Raw genomic sequence first — 15,158 nt, forward strand, 5'->3', positions numbered from 1 at the left:
TGGGCGGTACATAGATAAGGATGTATATCGATAAGGAAGTGTAAGGTGTGAAAATGGGACAAGGGGAATGGAGATCAAAGACAATGTAGAACAGATCATTGTTATTTGGGAGAAGGTAACAACGAAGGAAACAGATAAAATGTAGTCGGAGACAGTAGGACTGGTCGGAGAACAGGGAAGGGAGGGAGGGTGGAGAGAGAGGGAAAGCAAGGGTTAATTGAAGTTAGAGAAGTCATACCTCTGGGGTGTAATATTGGAGTTTTGTGTTCAGTTTTGGTCACCCTGTTACAGGAAGAATATTGTTCAACTGGAAAGAATGCAGAGAAGATTTATGAGGGTTTTGCCAGAATTTGAGGGCTTGAGCTATAGGGAGAAGTTAGGCAGGCTAGGAATAGTCCTTGGAGCACAGGAGGATAGGGTTGGTGGAGGAGGGGGGGATATTTTAGAGGTGCATAAAATCATGATGAGAATAGATAGTTTAATTTCACAGAGTCTTTTAGAGTAGGGGAATCAAGAAACGGAGTACAGAGGTTTTAGAGGGGAAAGATTTAATAGGAATCTGAGTCTGGTGTTTAGTTTAGTTTAGTTTAGTTTAGAGATACAGCGTGGAAACAGGCCCTTCGGTCCCACCGTGTCGGCGCTGACCAGCAATCCCCATTACACTAGCACACACTACACACTAGAGACAATTAACCTGCAAACCTGCGTGTGTTTGCAGTGTGGGAGGAAACCGAAGCACCCAGAGAAAACCCACGTGGTCACAGAGAGAATGTACGTACAAACTCTGTACAGACAGCACCTGTAGTCAGGATCGAACCTGGGTCTCTGGCGCTGTGAGGCAGCAACTCTACCGCTGCGCCACTGTGTGCTTGGTAGGTGTATGGAACAAGCTGCAACAGGACATAGTTGCGACAGGTACTATAATAACATTTAAAAGACATCTGGACAGGTACATGGATAGGATAGATTGAGAGGGATCCGGGCAAAATGCAGGCAGGTGGAATTTGTGTGGATGGGGCATCTTGGTCAGCATTGGCAAGTTGGGCCGAAGGGCCTGTTATATAACTCTAGGAGTCAGTTGGTTGCAACTTGATTCCAACGGCAGAGACAGGAGAACAAACCTCATCCACATTGAAGCAGTACTGAAGGAGGGCCACATACTCTGGGTATCAGGGTATCTTGCAAGGGTTGTTTGCTTGGAGATTGGAAGAGTTCTCCTTGAGACTGTTTTGATGAGGAACAAGGGAACTATCCCCAATATCTTGCCCACTTAAATCACCATCAACATAGTTAAAAATATCCAACTTGCCCTTTATAAAACCTGTATGTAGGAACATTCTGTAAGCAATTTGGCTGCCATGTTTACTGGATCACACGGACATCTGCATAAAGTGTTTCATTAGCTGTAAAGCAAATTGGCCTTTTGTATAGTCTGAAGGTACAGTGTGGAAACCGACCCTTCGCTCACCAGTCCACGCTGACCAGTGATCACCCTGTACACGAGTTATATCTTACAATTTACAGAAGTCAATTGACCTACAAACATGCACGTCTTTGGAGTGTGGGAGGAAACCGGAGCTCCCGGAGAAAACCCTCGCGGTCACAGGGAGAACGTGCAAACTCTGCACAGAAAACACCCGAGGTCAGGATCGAACCCGGATCTCCGGCGCTGTGAGGCGTAAACTCTACCGCTGCGCCACCGTGCCGCCCTGGCATTGTGAAAGCTACGATGGAAAAGGAATTGGTTTTTTTTGAGACGTCGGTACTCTTTGACCACTAATCTCTTCCATGTTCAGAACTTTGAGGGTGTGCTTTATGCCTCAGATTGGAAAGGAGTCACACAGCAAACATCCTGTGCAGGGCCACAGTAACAACATTTATCAACAACAACATACTGCAGTGCCGTGGAACCGATCGAGACGCTGCCTCACAGCATCAAAGACCCAGGTTTGATCCTGACAACGGGTGCGGTCTGTGTGGAGTCTGCACGTTCTCCCTGTGACCGCGTGGAGCACTTTGACGCCTGCTCACCAGTTAGTGGAAAGGCAGTACATGATTACAATCAAGCCCCCCACAGTGTACACATACAGGATAAAGGGAATAATGCTCCGGCTTCCTCCCACATCCCAAAGACCTGCGAGGTTAATTGGCCTCTATAACACTAGGGAATGGATGAGAAAGTAGGTTAACGGAGTACTAGTGCGAACGGGCGATCGATGGTCGGCATGGACTCGGTGGGCTGAAGGGCCTGGTTCCATACTGGGCCTCTAAACTCTACAATGTGCTTTGCGCAGGAGAAATGGGAAATAGCTGTGAAAAAACAAAAGTAGGATAATCAAATTCGTTAGACGAGTGGAATTCTTTTAATAAGCTCTGTAGTGAGATCTTTCCAGGGGGTAATATGATAAACTCCCCTCCGTTTGTGCTCAGCATTAGTTGGACGAGAACCCTTCAAGCTTCACAGGTCTCCCAAGCATTGGCCCACAAAGGTTTATTCTACTTAGCTGCAAATCCTCTCTGTCATCACAACTCGAATTCCCTGCAAAACCATCTCCACGCCCCCCCCTCCATCCCAAAGTCCATCCAATAAAACAGGCCCTCCAGGGCTCAGCCCGAGTCATCTGCTAACTGTTACAATTGGCAGCTAGTCGACCCCCGAGGACCACCTCAGAAGAAGACAATTATTGGCAGGCCTTGTGTAAACAGAGCGTCAGCTCGCCAACATGACTCTTGCCGAATTGGTTTTGTTGCGTGTTTGGAGAGTCAAATCCCCAACAGCCAACCCGGGCCAAGTACAATTCAACTCGCAAAGGTTGTTCCCCCGTAATATAGTTGCCAATGCAGCATGACGTTCATGGCCACAAGCCTACTATCGGTACACAGTTCTAACAATTACAAGGAACTATGTGTCAGGGGGCTTTTATAAGGCACTCGTACTTTTAGGAAGTCACAAAGTGCTTTACAACCAGTGAGATCTTTCTGATGTTTCGGGTTTAGTTTCAGATCTAGGTTTGTAATTGTCACGTGTAGCGATATACAGTGAAAAACTTTGTTTCAAATGCAATCCAAACAGATCGGATAAAACCACACATAAATACAATCACCTCAAACTCAAAAGTGCTGCAAGTAAGAATTTCATTGTTCTATCTGCGAAAATCATATACTTATTAAAAGTCTGATCTTGTACGTGTGTATATGTGTATATGTGTGTGTATATGTGGTTGTCTTCACATCTTCTCAAAAACACTACATGGTAACGATTACATTTTTACACATTCTGATTGACATTACTCTAAAAGTTAGTAAGAAGTTTAAAAACATCAAAAGACTTTAAATTAAAAACGACCAGTTTTCACGGATGACGTCACAATGGCTCGGCTAGCAGTGATCAGCTTCACTGAAGATTTCATCCTATATTTGACGTTATTCACGATTAAATTCGAAATAGGATGTTCTCCAGAAGTGCATGCTAACCAGTTATTGTACATAATTACAATCAAGCCATCTACGGTGTACAGATGCAGGATAAAGGGTATAATGTTTAAAGCAAGCTAAAGTCCTGTAAAGTCCAATGAATGATAATCTGAGGGTCTCTAGTGAGTTAGATAGTAGCTCAGGACAACTCTCTGGTCCAAAGGGACACGACCTGTGCTGAAGAAAGACACAATATGCTGGAGTAACTCAGCGGGACAGGCAGCATCTCTGGAGAGCAGGAATGCCCCACTCCCTGTGCTGTTCAGTTCCATATTCTTACAAATCCCAACACCCATGGCCAACTCTTCTGGAGCACTATTAGCCATAGGGGCACTGCACGATTGGCAGCCCCGCCAACAGTGTTTATTTATCTTTTCTTTTTCTTTTTAGCGCGTGTTAAAAGTTTGTGTAAATGTCCTCCAGTTTCTTTTATGTGGGGGGAGGGAGAGGGGGGGTTGGGGAAAGCTTTTTTTCAGTTTCTTACCTTGCCGGAGATGCGATTAATGTTCGGATCGCATCTCCGGCCGATCTGCGGCCTACCATCGATGGAGCTGGAGGCCTCCTCGGACTGACTTGTGCCCCACCACGGGGCGTGGACTTAACATCAGAGCTGATCCCTTGCCTACGATAATTCCAACCGCGGCCTGACCAGTTACCATCAAGAGCTCGCAGTCTCGGGAGAGGCCGAGTCGGGAAGCCTCAACGACGCAGAGGCTCAACCAGCCTTGCCCTCGGAGTCCAATCGCCGGCACGGGGGAGCTGAGAACACCCCGATGCAGGAGCTGGTCACCTCGATGCGGAGGGCGAAAACGCCGCCGGCTACGGGAGTCAAGATTGTCCCGTCAACAGAGCGCTCGAGGCCCCCAACCGTGGGAGCGCTAAGGGAAGATATTTGAACTTTTTTTTTGCCTTCCATCACAGTGAGGAATGTGGAGGAGTCACTGTGGTGGATGTTTATGTTAAAATGTATTTTGTGCGTTCCGTTGCTTTTTATTTGTATGACTGACTTGGCAAATAATATGTTGCAAAACATACTTGGCTAATAAAGTATTATTGCGATTCTCACTTGTACTTAAGATGTTGGAAGCACAACCATAATTACTGGATGAGGGCACAGGGAATGCCGAGTTCCTGGAGTTGCCGAGTTATTACTAAGAATTGGATGACTTCTAGCCTGTGTAAACTAGACAAACATACGGCGGCATTACAAGCCTTATGTACAACAGGGAAGACTGCCCAACATGGGCTGTCACGGTGGCACAGCGGTAGAGTTACGGCCTTACAGAGAATGCAACACTGGAGACCCGGGTTCGATCCTGATTACGGGTGCTGTCTGTATGGAGTTTGTACGTTCTTCCCGTGACCCGTGTGGGTTTTCTCCGAGATCTTCAGTTTCCTCCCACATTCCAAAGACGTTCAGATTTGTCGGTTAATTGGCTTGGTAAATGTAAAAATTGTCCCTAGTGGGTGTAGGATAGCGTTAATGTCCGGGGATCACTGGCCGGTGCGGACCTGGTGGGCCGAAGGGCCTGTTTCCACGCTGTATCTCTAAACTAAACTAAACTAAACTAAATAAAGAACTAAATGGACAGTTTGCTTTCTAAGTGTATATTAGTCCAGAGTCAGGGACAGTTTCTTCCCTGCTATCATCAGGCAACTGGAGAACAGGCCTGAGCTAACATCTACCTCATTGGAGACCCTTAGACTTTCTTTAGTTCGTGTTCATAAGTTAACGGAGCAGAATTAGGCCATTTGGCCCATCAAGTCTGCTCCATTCAATCATGGCTGATCTCTCTTTCCCTCTCAACCCCATTCTCCTCCCCATAACCTCTGACACCAGCACTAATCAAGAATCTGTCTATTTCTGTCTTAAAAATATCCATTGACTTGGCCTCTACAGCCTTATGTGGCAATGAATTCCAAAGATTGACTAGAGAGAGTCCTCCTCATCTCCTTTCTAACAGTACGTCCCTTAATTCTGAGGCTGTGCCCCCTGGTCCTAGACTCTCCCACTAGTGGAAACATCCTCTCCACATCCACTCTATCCAAGCCTTTCGCTATTCGGTAAGTATCAATGAGGCTCCCGCTCGTCTTTCTAAACTCCAGCGTGTGTACAGGCCCAGTGCCGTCAAACACTCGTCATATGTTAACCCATTAATTCCTGGGATCTTTCTTATAAACCTGCTCTGGACCCTCTCCAATGCACATCCTTACCCAGATATGGCACCCAGAATTGCTCAAAATACTCCACATACGGTCTGACCAGTGCCTTATAAAGCCTCAGCATTACATCCCTGTATTTATATTCTAGTCCTCACAAAATAAATGCTCGCATTGCATTTACCTTCTTTACTACCGATTTAATAGTTGTAATCATACTTTACTCAACTTTTTCTTGAACTAAACGTTATTCCTGTATCTGCATACTGTGGACGGCTTGATTGTAATCATGCGTAGTCTTTTCGCTGACTGGATATCACACAACGGTACAGTCGCTGGCTTACAGCACCAGAGACCCAGGTTTCATCCTGACTATGGGTGCTTGTCCGTATGGAATTTGTATGTACTCCCTGTGCCCTGCGTGAGTTTTCTCCAGGATCTCCAGTTTCCTCCCACACTCCAAATACGTAGGGTTTGTAGGTTAATATGCTTTGGTGTCATTGTAAATTGCCCCTAGTGTGTATGTAGGATAGAGTAAGTGTACGGGGATCGCTGGTCGGCGCGGACTCGATGGGTAAACCAAAAAACCTTTTCACTGTACACGTGCCAATAAACCAAACTAAACTAAGTAAATGTGTGGGTAGGAACTGCAGATGCTGGTTTACACAAAAGATAAACACAAAATGCTGGAGTAACTCAGCGGGACAAGCAGCATCTCTGGAGAGGAGGAATGGGTGATGTTTTGGGTCGAGACTCTTCTTCACACTGTCTTAGTATGAAGACAATGGCGTAGCGTTAGAGCTACTGCCTTACAGCACCAGAGACACAGATTCGATCCTGACTATGGGTGCTTGTCTGTACGGTGTTTGTACGTTCTCCCCGTGACTGTGTGGGTTTTCTCCGGGATCTTCGGTTTCCTCCCACACTCCAAAGCAGTACAGGTTTGTAGGTTAATCGGCTTGGTTAAAGTGTAAATTGTCCCAAGTGTGTGGGGATAGTGTGCGGGGATCACTGGTCAGCGCAGACTTGGTGGGCCGAAGGGCCTGTTTCCACGCTATATCTCTAAACTAAAATAAAGATGGCCACAAAATGCTGGAGTAACTCAACGGGTCAGACAGTATCTATGGAGAAAAGGGTAGGTGACATTTCGGATCGGGACCATTCTTCAGACTCAGTCTGGATGTCAGCCTAACTGGCCTATTCACTTCTTCTTTCTGCCTCTCTACTTCTTGAATAATGGAAATATTTCTGGTGTTGCAATGTTCTGGGACCTATCCAGAATTAAAGGAATTTGGAACATCAGAACAAATAACTCACATTTAGCCACATATTTTAGTTGAGATCCTACATTGTAGGCCCAAGTATGAAATATGTTTCCTTAATAGCTGGCAGCAAGGGGTTAAGAATATTAATATCTGCCACTAAAGATTGGAACGTAATTTTTTCACAAGTTTATAAATTCAAGAAATTAGGCCATTCGGCTCATGGAGTCTACTCCGTCATTCAATCATGGCTGATCTATCTTTCCCTCTCAACCCCATTCTCCTGCCTTCTTCCCATAACCCCTGACATCCGTACTGATCAAGAATCTACCTATCTCTGCCTTAAAAATATCCATTGACTTAGCCTCCACAGTCTTGTCTGGCAAAGAATTCCACAGATTTACCACCCTCCGACTAAAGAAATTCCTCCTCAGCTTTCTAAAGATACGTCCTTTTATTCTGAGGTTGTGGCCTCCAGTCCTGGACTCTCCCACTAGTGGAAACATCCTCTCCACATCCACTCTATCCAGAATTTTCACTTTTTGGTAAGTTTCAATGAGGTCCTGTCATCCTTTTAAACTCCAGCGGGCCCAGGCCCAGGCCCATGAGCTCATCATATATAAACCCACTCATTCCTGGGATCATTCTTGTAAACCTCCTCTGGACCCTCTTTTTGTTGGAATTGGCAACTTGTGGCTGCACACGGCTGTAGCAGTGACTGAAAGGGTCAATGCTGATGCTTGGCATGGCTGCCTGGATTCATAATGATTTCAACACTTCAAATAATAGCTTTGACAAACCTCAGCTGTTCCTTAGCACATCAGTACAGTCGGTTAAAATCCATCTTCAATCCCCAAAAATGCTTCGCTACAATCTTCCATTTGTCTGCCAAGATTTAGTTCAGTTTAGAGATACAGCATGGAAGCAGGCCCTTCGGCCCACCCAGTCCATGCGGACAAACAGTCACCAGTTCACACTGGGGGCAATTTACTTGGGGTAATAAACCTACAAACCTGTATGGTCTTTGGTACGTGGGAGGAAACCGGAGCACCAGGTGGAAACCCATGCAGTCACAGGGAGAACGTGCAAACTCCGCACAGACAGTACTCGAGGTCAGGATCGAACCTGGGTCTCTGGAGCTGTGAGGCAGCAACTCCACCGCTGTGCCAGAGATTACAATGGGAAGTTTTATTGTGTTTTTGTCACAAGGACAGGACTGCGCAGCTAAAAGTGACCAATAGTTGCTGCGTGGATGTGTGACGATGATTATGCGGCATGGAAAGAGGCCCTTTGGCCCATCCTGTCCTTGCCGACCAAGTTGACTAGTCCCATTTGCTTGCATTTGGTCCACTCAAGGAACTGCAGATGCTGGTTTACAATTAAAGACACAGCTGCTCAGGCCCGTACGAAGCTTTTCAAAAAGGGGGGTGGCATGACAGGATTACAAAAATATGTGAAATAATGTGCACGGTGTATGTAACGAGCTGCCAGAGGAGGTAGTTAAGGCTGGGACTATCCTAATGTTTAAGAGACATTTGGACACGTACATGGATAGGACAGATTTAGATCGAAATGGGCCAAACGGGTGTGAGTGGGACTAGTTTAGATGGGACATGTCGGTCGGTGTGGGCAAGTTGGGCTGAAGGGCCTGTTTCCACACTGCATCATTCTATGACTAAAAAGTGAAGAAGAAAAGTGTATGTAGATAAGTAGAGCAGATTTGAAAGAGGAGTGAAATGTAAAGGCAGAGAGAGGTTTATGGGTGAAAAGGAACATAGGAAAGGAGGTGGGAGAGTGGGCTTGGGCAAATGGGTGAAGGGAAAATAGACACAAAGTGCTGGAGTAACTCAGCGAGTCAGGCAGCATCTGCGGAGAATATGAATAGGCGACATTTCAGAGTGCTGGCGTAACTCAGTGGGTCAGGCAGCATCTCTGGAGAAAAGGATAGATTATATTTTGGGTCAAACCCGTTCTTCAGTAATATTCATGATGTGCCATGCATAGACATTCCTGAATGTTACCCAAACCATCATGAGCTACTTTGTTATGGTGCTTGCCCTCTCTTATAACGTCTCTGCTGCCTTGGGTGATGCAGGACAGGGCACAAGCTTTGGGACACGGTGTGAAGCTGTTGCTGTCTGTCCCAGCCTGGTAAAAACCTGGATGGAGTGGATTTGGAGAGGATGTTTCCACTAGTGGGAGAGTCTAGGACCAGTGGCCACAGCCTCAGAATTAAAAGTAATTCCTTTAGGAAGGAGATGAGCAGGAATTTCTTAAGTCAGAGGGTGGTGAACTGTGGAATTCATTGTCACAGACAGTTGTGGAGGTCGTCAATGGACATTTTTCAGGAGGAGATTGATAGATTCTTGATTGATAGGGGTGTCAGAGGTAATGGGGAGAAGGCAGGAGAATGGGTTTGGGAGGGAAAGATAGAGTCATAGAGTGATACAGTGTGGAAACAGGCCCTTCAGCCCAGCATGTCCATCTGCACTAGTCCCACCTGCCCACGTTTGATCCATATCCCTCCGAACCTGTCTTATCCATGTACCTGTCTAACTGTTTCTTAAATGTTGCGATAGTCCCTGCCTCAACTACCTCCTCTGGCAGCTTGTTCCATACACCTACCACCCTTTGTGTGAAAAACATACCCCACAGATTCCTATTAAATCTTTTGCCCTTCACCTTAAACTTATCTGCTCCTCGATTCACTTACTCTGGGCAAAAGACTCAACCATATCTATTCAAATCATGATTTTATACACCTCTATTAGATCATCCCTCATCCTCCTGTGCTCCATGAAATATAGTCGCAGCCTACTCAACCTCTCCCTATAGCTCTGGCCCTCTAGTCCTGGCAACATCCTCATAAATCTTCACTGTACCCTTTCCAGTTTGATGACATATTTCCTAAAACATGGTGCCCAGAACTGAACACAATACTCTGAATGCAGCTTCACCAACTTCTTATGCAACTGCAACATGACCTCCCAACTTCTATACTCAGCCTGGCCTGCCGAATTACTTTGTGAAGTGTTGGTTGGGGTGGGAAAGGGTCCACTCTTTTCATACTGGATTCTTGCCTTAAATAGGTGTGAGGTGGTGAATGGGAAGGAGAGGGTGCAGGGTCCATTCTTTGCAGACTGGGGTCTGGCTGTGTTTGTTGGGGAAGGGGTACCAGGGTTACGTTTCTGATTTTCAAACCTGCAGTAAAACTCATTCATGTCGTTCATCAGCTGACGATTGTCCAAAGAGCGGGGGGGCTTTCCTCCTATAGCTGGTGTACCTTTCCTTGGCAGCTCTGATTCCTCTTCTCAGCTCTCTATCGATTAGGCTATCTTTTAACTCTTTAATGATTAGGCTATCGGCTTGACGCATATTTGCCCTCAACCCCCCCCCCCCTCCCCCCGATCTTGAAATTGAAATGTTACATCTGTATATAATGATCCCATTAAAATGTGTATTTATGTCACAAACTACGGAATTCATATTTTTCAGTATTATTATCAAGGAAAAGAAAGCAGTTCCAATTGTTTGATATTATTTGATATTGTTTACAATTATTAATATGGAGGAGAAAATATAATAGCTCTAAAACCTACCTTAATTTTGCAATCTCACTAAAGATAATCCCCCTTTCCTTCTTCCCTCCCCCCCCCTCTCTCCCCTCCCTCTCTCTCTCTCTCTCCCCCTCCCCACTCCAACCCCCCCCCCTTTCTTTGCGGGGGGGGCGAAGATGAAGGTGGCGCGGGCGCAGAGGGTGGGGGTGATGAAGATGGCGTGGGCCCAGCGAGGGTGGCGTGGGCCCAGCGAGGGCCAGCGAGGGTGGCGTGGACCCAGCGACGGGGGGAGGCGAGGGGAGCAGGCTCCGCCGCAGCGGTCTGGTGTTGGGGTTACAGCCGTTGGGTTCAGATTCAGCCACTCTTGCCCGGTGACGCGAGAACAGAGAACTGGCCCTTTTCAAAATGGAAACGTTGATTTTTTTTTTCCGATATTTCTTTTTTCTTCCGATTTTTGTTTTTGTTTTTTTGGTGATTTGTTCGTAAGGGGGAAAAAAGGGGGGTGCGGTCACACCCAACACACCCCACCTTCGGACAGCCATGGCTGCTCCAAGAAGACCACTATCATCCCTGTCGGTGCCAAGGAATAGCAAGATCTCATGCCTTAATGACTACCATCCTGTGGCCTTGACATCCACCATCATGAAGCTTTGAGAGGCTGGTTATGGAACACATTTAATCCAGTCTATCAAGCAGCCTCAGGCAATGCAGTTTGCTCACCTGCACAACAGGCCCACGGACGATGCCATCGGCCTGGCCCTACACTCATCCCTGGAACACCTGGATAAGAAGCACACCTACATCAGACCCCCATTCATCGACTATGGCTCTGCTTTCAATGCCATTTTCCTAACCAAACCCACCTCCAAACTCATGAAACTTGGAGTCAGCACTCATCTCTGCAAGTGAACCCTTGACTAACAGACCACCATCAGTGAGGAATAGTGACACAAACACAAAGTGCTGGAGCAACTCAGAGATAAGATTCAGTCTGAAGAAGGGTCTCGACCCAAAATGTCACCCATTCCTTCTCTCCAGAGATGCTGCCTGTCCCGCTGAGTTACTCCAGTATTTTGTGTCTATCTGCGGTTTAAACAGAATCTGCAGTTCCTTCCTACGACAGGATGGCTGACAAATCACCCTCTACAATAATCCTCAACACTGTCCCCCGAGCTTATCTGCCATTAGCGAGTCTTCCCGAGTGCCTGGCGTTAGAGCTAAGAGACGTCCCCGAGCTCCGACGTACCCACTACGTTCATTCTCCGTGCTTACCACGAGTTTGATTTTTTTTAAACTCGGGAGAGCTCTTGGAATGAACTCGTACGGTGGGACAGGGCTGTAAGGAAAATTAATAATTGAAGTCTAATACGAACCACAATTGAATGAAACTTGTAAATCCGAAATGATCCTCAGAATGTTGTTCATCTGATTGGACCGTTGCTCGTTCTCCATGATGCTATCCGACGCTGGGTAGGCCGAGTCGATGTAGATCAAGTTCAACAAGTAAATTCCTGCAATTTGAAGAGAATTTACAAGGTTAGACCTCAAGGCAAAAAAAAGTCTACTGTTAGATAGACCCTAAATGCTGGAGTAACTCAGTGGGTCAGGCAGCATCTTCAGACAAATGGACCAGGTGACTTTGATGGTCAGTCCCAGCCTGAAGGGTTCTGACCCGATCCGTTTTCTCCAGAGATGATGCCTGACCCGCTGAGTTACTCCAGCATTGTGTGACTATCTGCGGTGTAAAACAGCATCTGCAGTTCATTCCGACACACAAGGTCTGCTGTTCAAATGGGCACTTTTGAGTTTGAGAAGATCTTTCAGGTGATGATGCTGACAGCCCCTTTCTCTAACCCACGTTAACTGCAACTACAGAAACACAGAATGCACAGTCTTTTACCCAGGGTAGGGGAACCAAGAACCAGAGGACATAGGTTTAGGTGGAGCCTCGCCGGTCGACGAAGCCCGCGGCCAATGGCCACTGGGTCTGCGGAGCCGCCCGTGGCTGGGGCCTGGGTCAGCGCCACGGAAGGGCCCGGAGAGGACACAACAGCGTTAGTGGTGAGGTCGGAGCGCCAACCGACGAACGAGGACGGACACGTCGCCGTCGAGGACGCCGCGGCCAATGGGGGGGGGGGAAGGACCAAAGGAGGACCCGGCATGGGGGGGGTGGAACACCGTGAGGGCAGGGAGGGGGGAAGAACAAAGCGGAACCTGGTGCAGGGGGAGGGGGGAGAATTTGTTACGATGTAAGCGCCCTTTATGGGCGACTATTGGCATACCATGGCACGGAGCGCAAGCAATGTGACAATAAAGTATTCAGTTCAGGAGGTTGTTGAGTCAGGTACTATAATAGCATTTATGCAGATACATCCTTAGGAAAGCTTTAGAGAGATAAAGACACAAGGATGAAAGTCATAGAAGCAGAATTATATTATTCAGCCCATCGAGTCTACTCCACCTTTTCAATCATAACTAATCTATCTTTCCCTCTCATCCTCCTTCTCCTGTCATCTCCCTGTAACCATTGACACCCTTACTTCTCCCCGTAACCTTTACTATTATCCATACTAATCAACAACCTGTCAGTCTCTGCTTGAAAATTACCCAATGTCTTGGCCTCCACAGTCATCTGTGGTAATGAATTCCACAGAATCACCCTGGTCCTACTCGAACATGCTGACCAACATGCCCCATCTAAGTTAGTCCCATACGCCCACATTTGGCGAATGAAATTCCTCATCTCCTTTCTAAGAGTCCGTCCTTATGGGCCAAATGGGACTAACTTCAATGGGCATTTGGGTCAGCATGATCGAGTTGGGCTGAAGGGTCTGTGTCAGTCCTCCCTGATTCTATGACTCGATTTAAATGTACTTAAAATCCCTCCCAAGTGGATCAGAGATGATCAATCACACAGCACCTGGTACATGTTTCCACAGAAAAAATAACTTGCTGAGTTATTTTGTGTTTGATCATTTGAAATGTAAAGTAAGACAGAAAGTTGAAAACGGAAAATGTCAATACCACCACCACCAACAAACAGCAGCAACTGGAGTGGCACGGTGGCGCAGCGGTAGAGTTGCTGCCTTATAGCGCCAGAGACCAGGGTTTGATCCGGTTTGACCCGGGTGCTGTCCGTACGGAGTTTGCACGTTGCCCCCCCGTGACCTGCGCGGGTTTACTCTGAGTTCTTCGGTTTCCTCCCACACTCCAAAGACGTTCAGGTTTGTAGGTTAATTGGTTTGGTTTAAAAGTAAAATGGTCCCTAGTTTGTGTAGAGTAGTGTTAGTCTGCGGGTGGTCGGTGGGACTAAGGTCCTGTTTCCGCGGTGATCTCTAAAATTAAAAACTAAGAAGGGAAGCCGTCTTTTGTTGCCTGGGCAGTGTTAATAACATGGGGTGCCTTTAGTCCTTTGCTTTCTTTAACCACCATTGGCATTCATTGGCATATGTATCACAAATGGAATAATAAAATTCTTACTTGCAGCAGCATAATAGGTCTGTAAACACAGTGCTCATAGATCACATAATATTAAAATTGTATTGTATTGTATTGTATTGTATTCAAATTTATTGTCATTGTCTCAATTTGAGACAACGAAATGAATTTCCCTTACAGGCAGTATCATAAGAATTTTTTTTTTAAATCATAAAAAAATAAGTGAATAATAAATAAATAATAAAACATATTAAAAATAAAATTGAAATTGAATTAAAAAAAAGCACAAACACAGAAAGTCCACGACACAACATCATATAAATGGCACCAAGGTGAGGATGGCACCATAGTCCAGCCAGCCTCCCCTCCGTGTTCATCCGTGGTCGGGGCCTTCCGACCACCTGCAGTCACCACCCCGGGTGCGGGTGCAATAATATTGGAAATACCAATATTATTGCAAAAAGCGAGAAGTCTTGGACAGTGGATAGTACAAGTCAGTGCTTGTAGCGTTTAATAGTCTGATGGTTGTTGGGAAGTACCTGGAGGTGAGGGATTTCAGACTCCTGTTCCTTTCTTCTGGAAGGCAGGAGTATAATGGGAGCGCGGCCAGGGTGGTGTGGGCCTCTGATGATGCTGGCTCCCTGTTTGAGGCAGCATCTCCTGTAGATCTCCACAATGGTGTTCAGCTTCAGCGCAAGTTAAAAGGAATGGGTGGAGGGCGGGGGAAGGGGAGGTTCTAGGAGAACTGACCCGCTGAGTTCCTCCAGAACTTTGTCTCTTGCTCAAGATTCCCACATCCACACTTCCTTCTGTCTCCACTGAGACTTTCCTTTGGAGATGCAGCGTGGATACAGGCCCTTTGGCCCACCGAGCCCGTGCCCACCCCTGTACTAGCACTATCCCACACATTAGGGACAACTTATAGAAGCCAATTAACCTACAAATCTGTACGTCTTTGGAGTGTGGGAGGAAACCGGAACATCTGTGGAAAACTCACACCATCACAGGTAGAACATGCAAACTCCGTACAGACAGCACCTTTGGTAAAGATTGAACCCGGGAGTCTGGCACTGTAAGGCAGCAACTCTACCGCTGTGCCACCGTGCCGACCATTTGCTTTTTAATGTGTCTGTCCCTAAAAGGAGGCCCTTTGTTGGGCCGAGAACTATAGGCCTGACAGGTAAAAACAGCAAATTTCTTCCTCTACAGAACGTACAGTGGGTTTTAATAACAAGCTGGTGTAGTGACACCTGCTTTTTAATTCCAC

At 46.6% G+C, this 15,158-nt stretch overlaps 1 protein-coding gene across 3 annotated transcripts in view; it reads right to left on the minus strand.

The window, feature by feature from the left end:
- The window catches only part of ralgps1 (Ral GEF with PH domain and SH3 binding motif 1), a 679,800-nt gene that overhangs the window by 175,978 nt on the left and 488,664 nt on the right, over window positions 1–15,158 (minus strand). For all 3 annotated transcript variants that reach the window (XM_055659791.1, XM_055659790.1, XM_055659792.1), the window contains one exon: window positions 11,827–11,964. In XM_055659791.1, the coding sequence (XP_055515766.1) occupies window positions 11,827–11,964 (138 nt within the window). The remainder of the gene's footprint in view (window positions 1–11,826; window positions 11,965–15,158) is intronic.

This window comes from Leucoraja erinacea, chromosome 31 (assembly GCF_028641065.1).
Source record: "Leucoraja erinacea ecotype New England chromosome 31, Leri_hhj_1, whole genome shotgun sequence".
NCBI classification, from domain to species: domain Eukaryota; kingdom Metazoa; phylum Chordata; class Chondrichthyes; order Rajiformes; family Rajidae; genus Leucoraja; species Leucoraja erinaceus.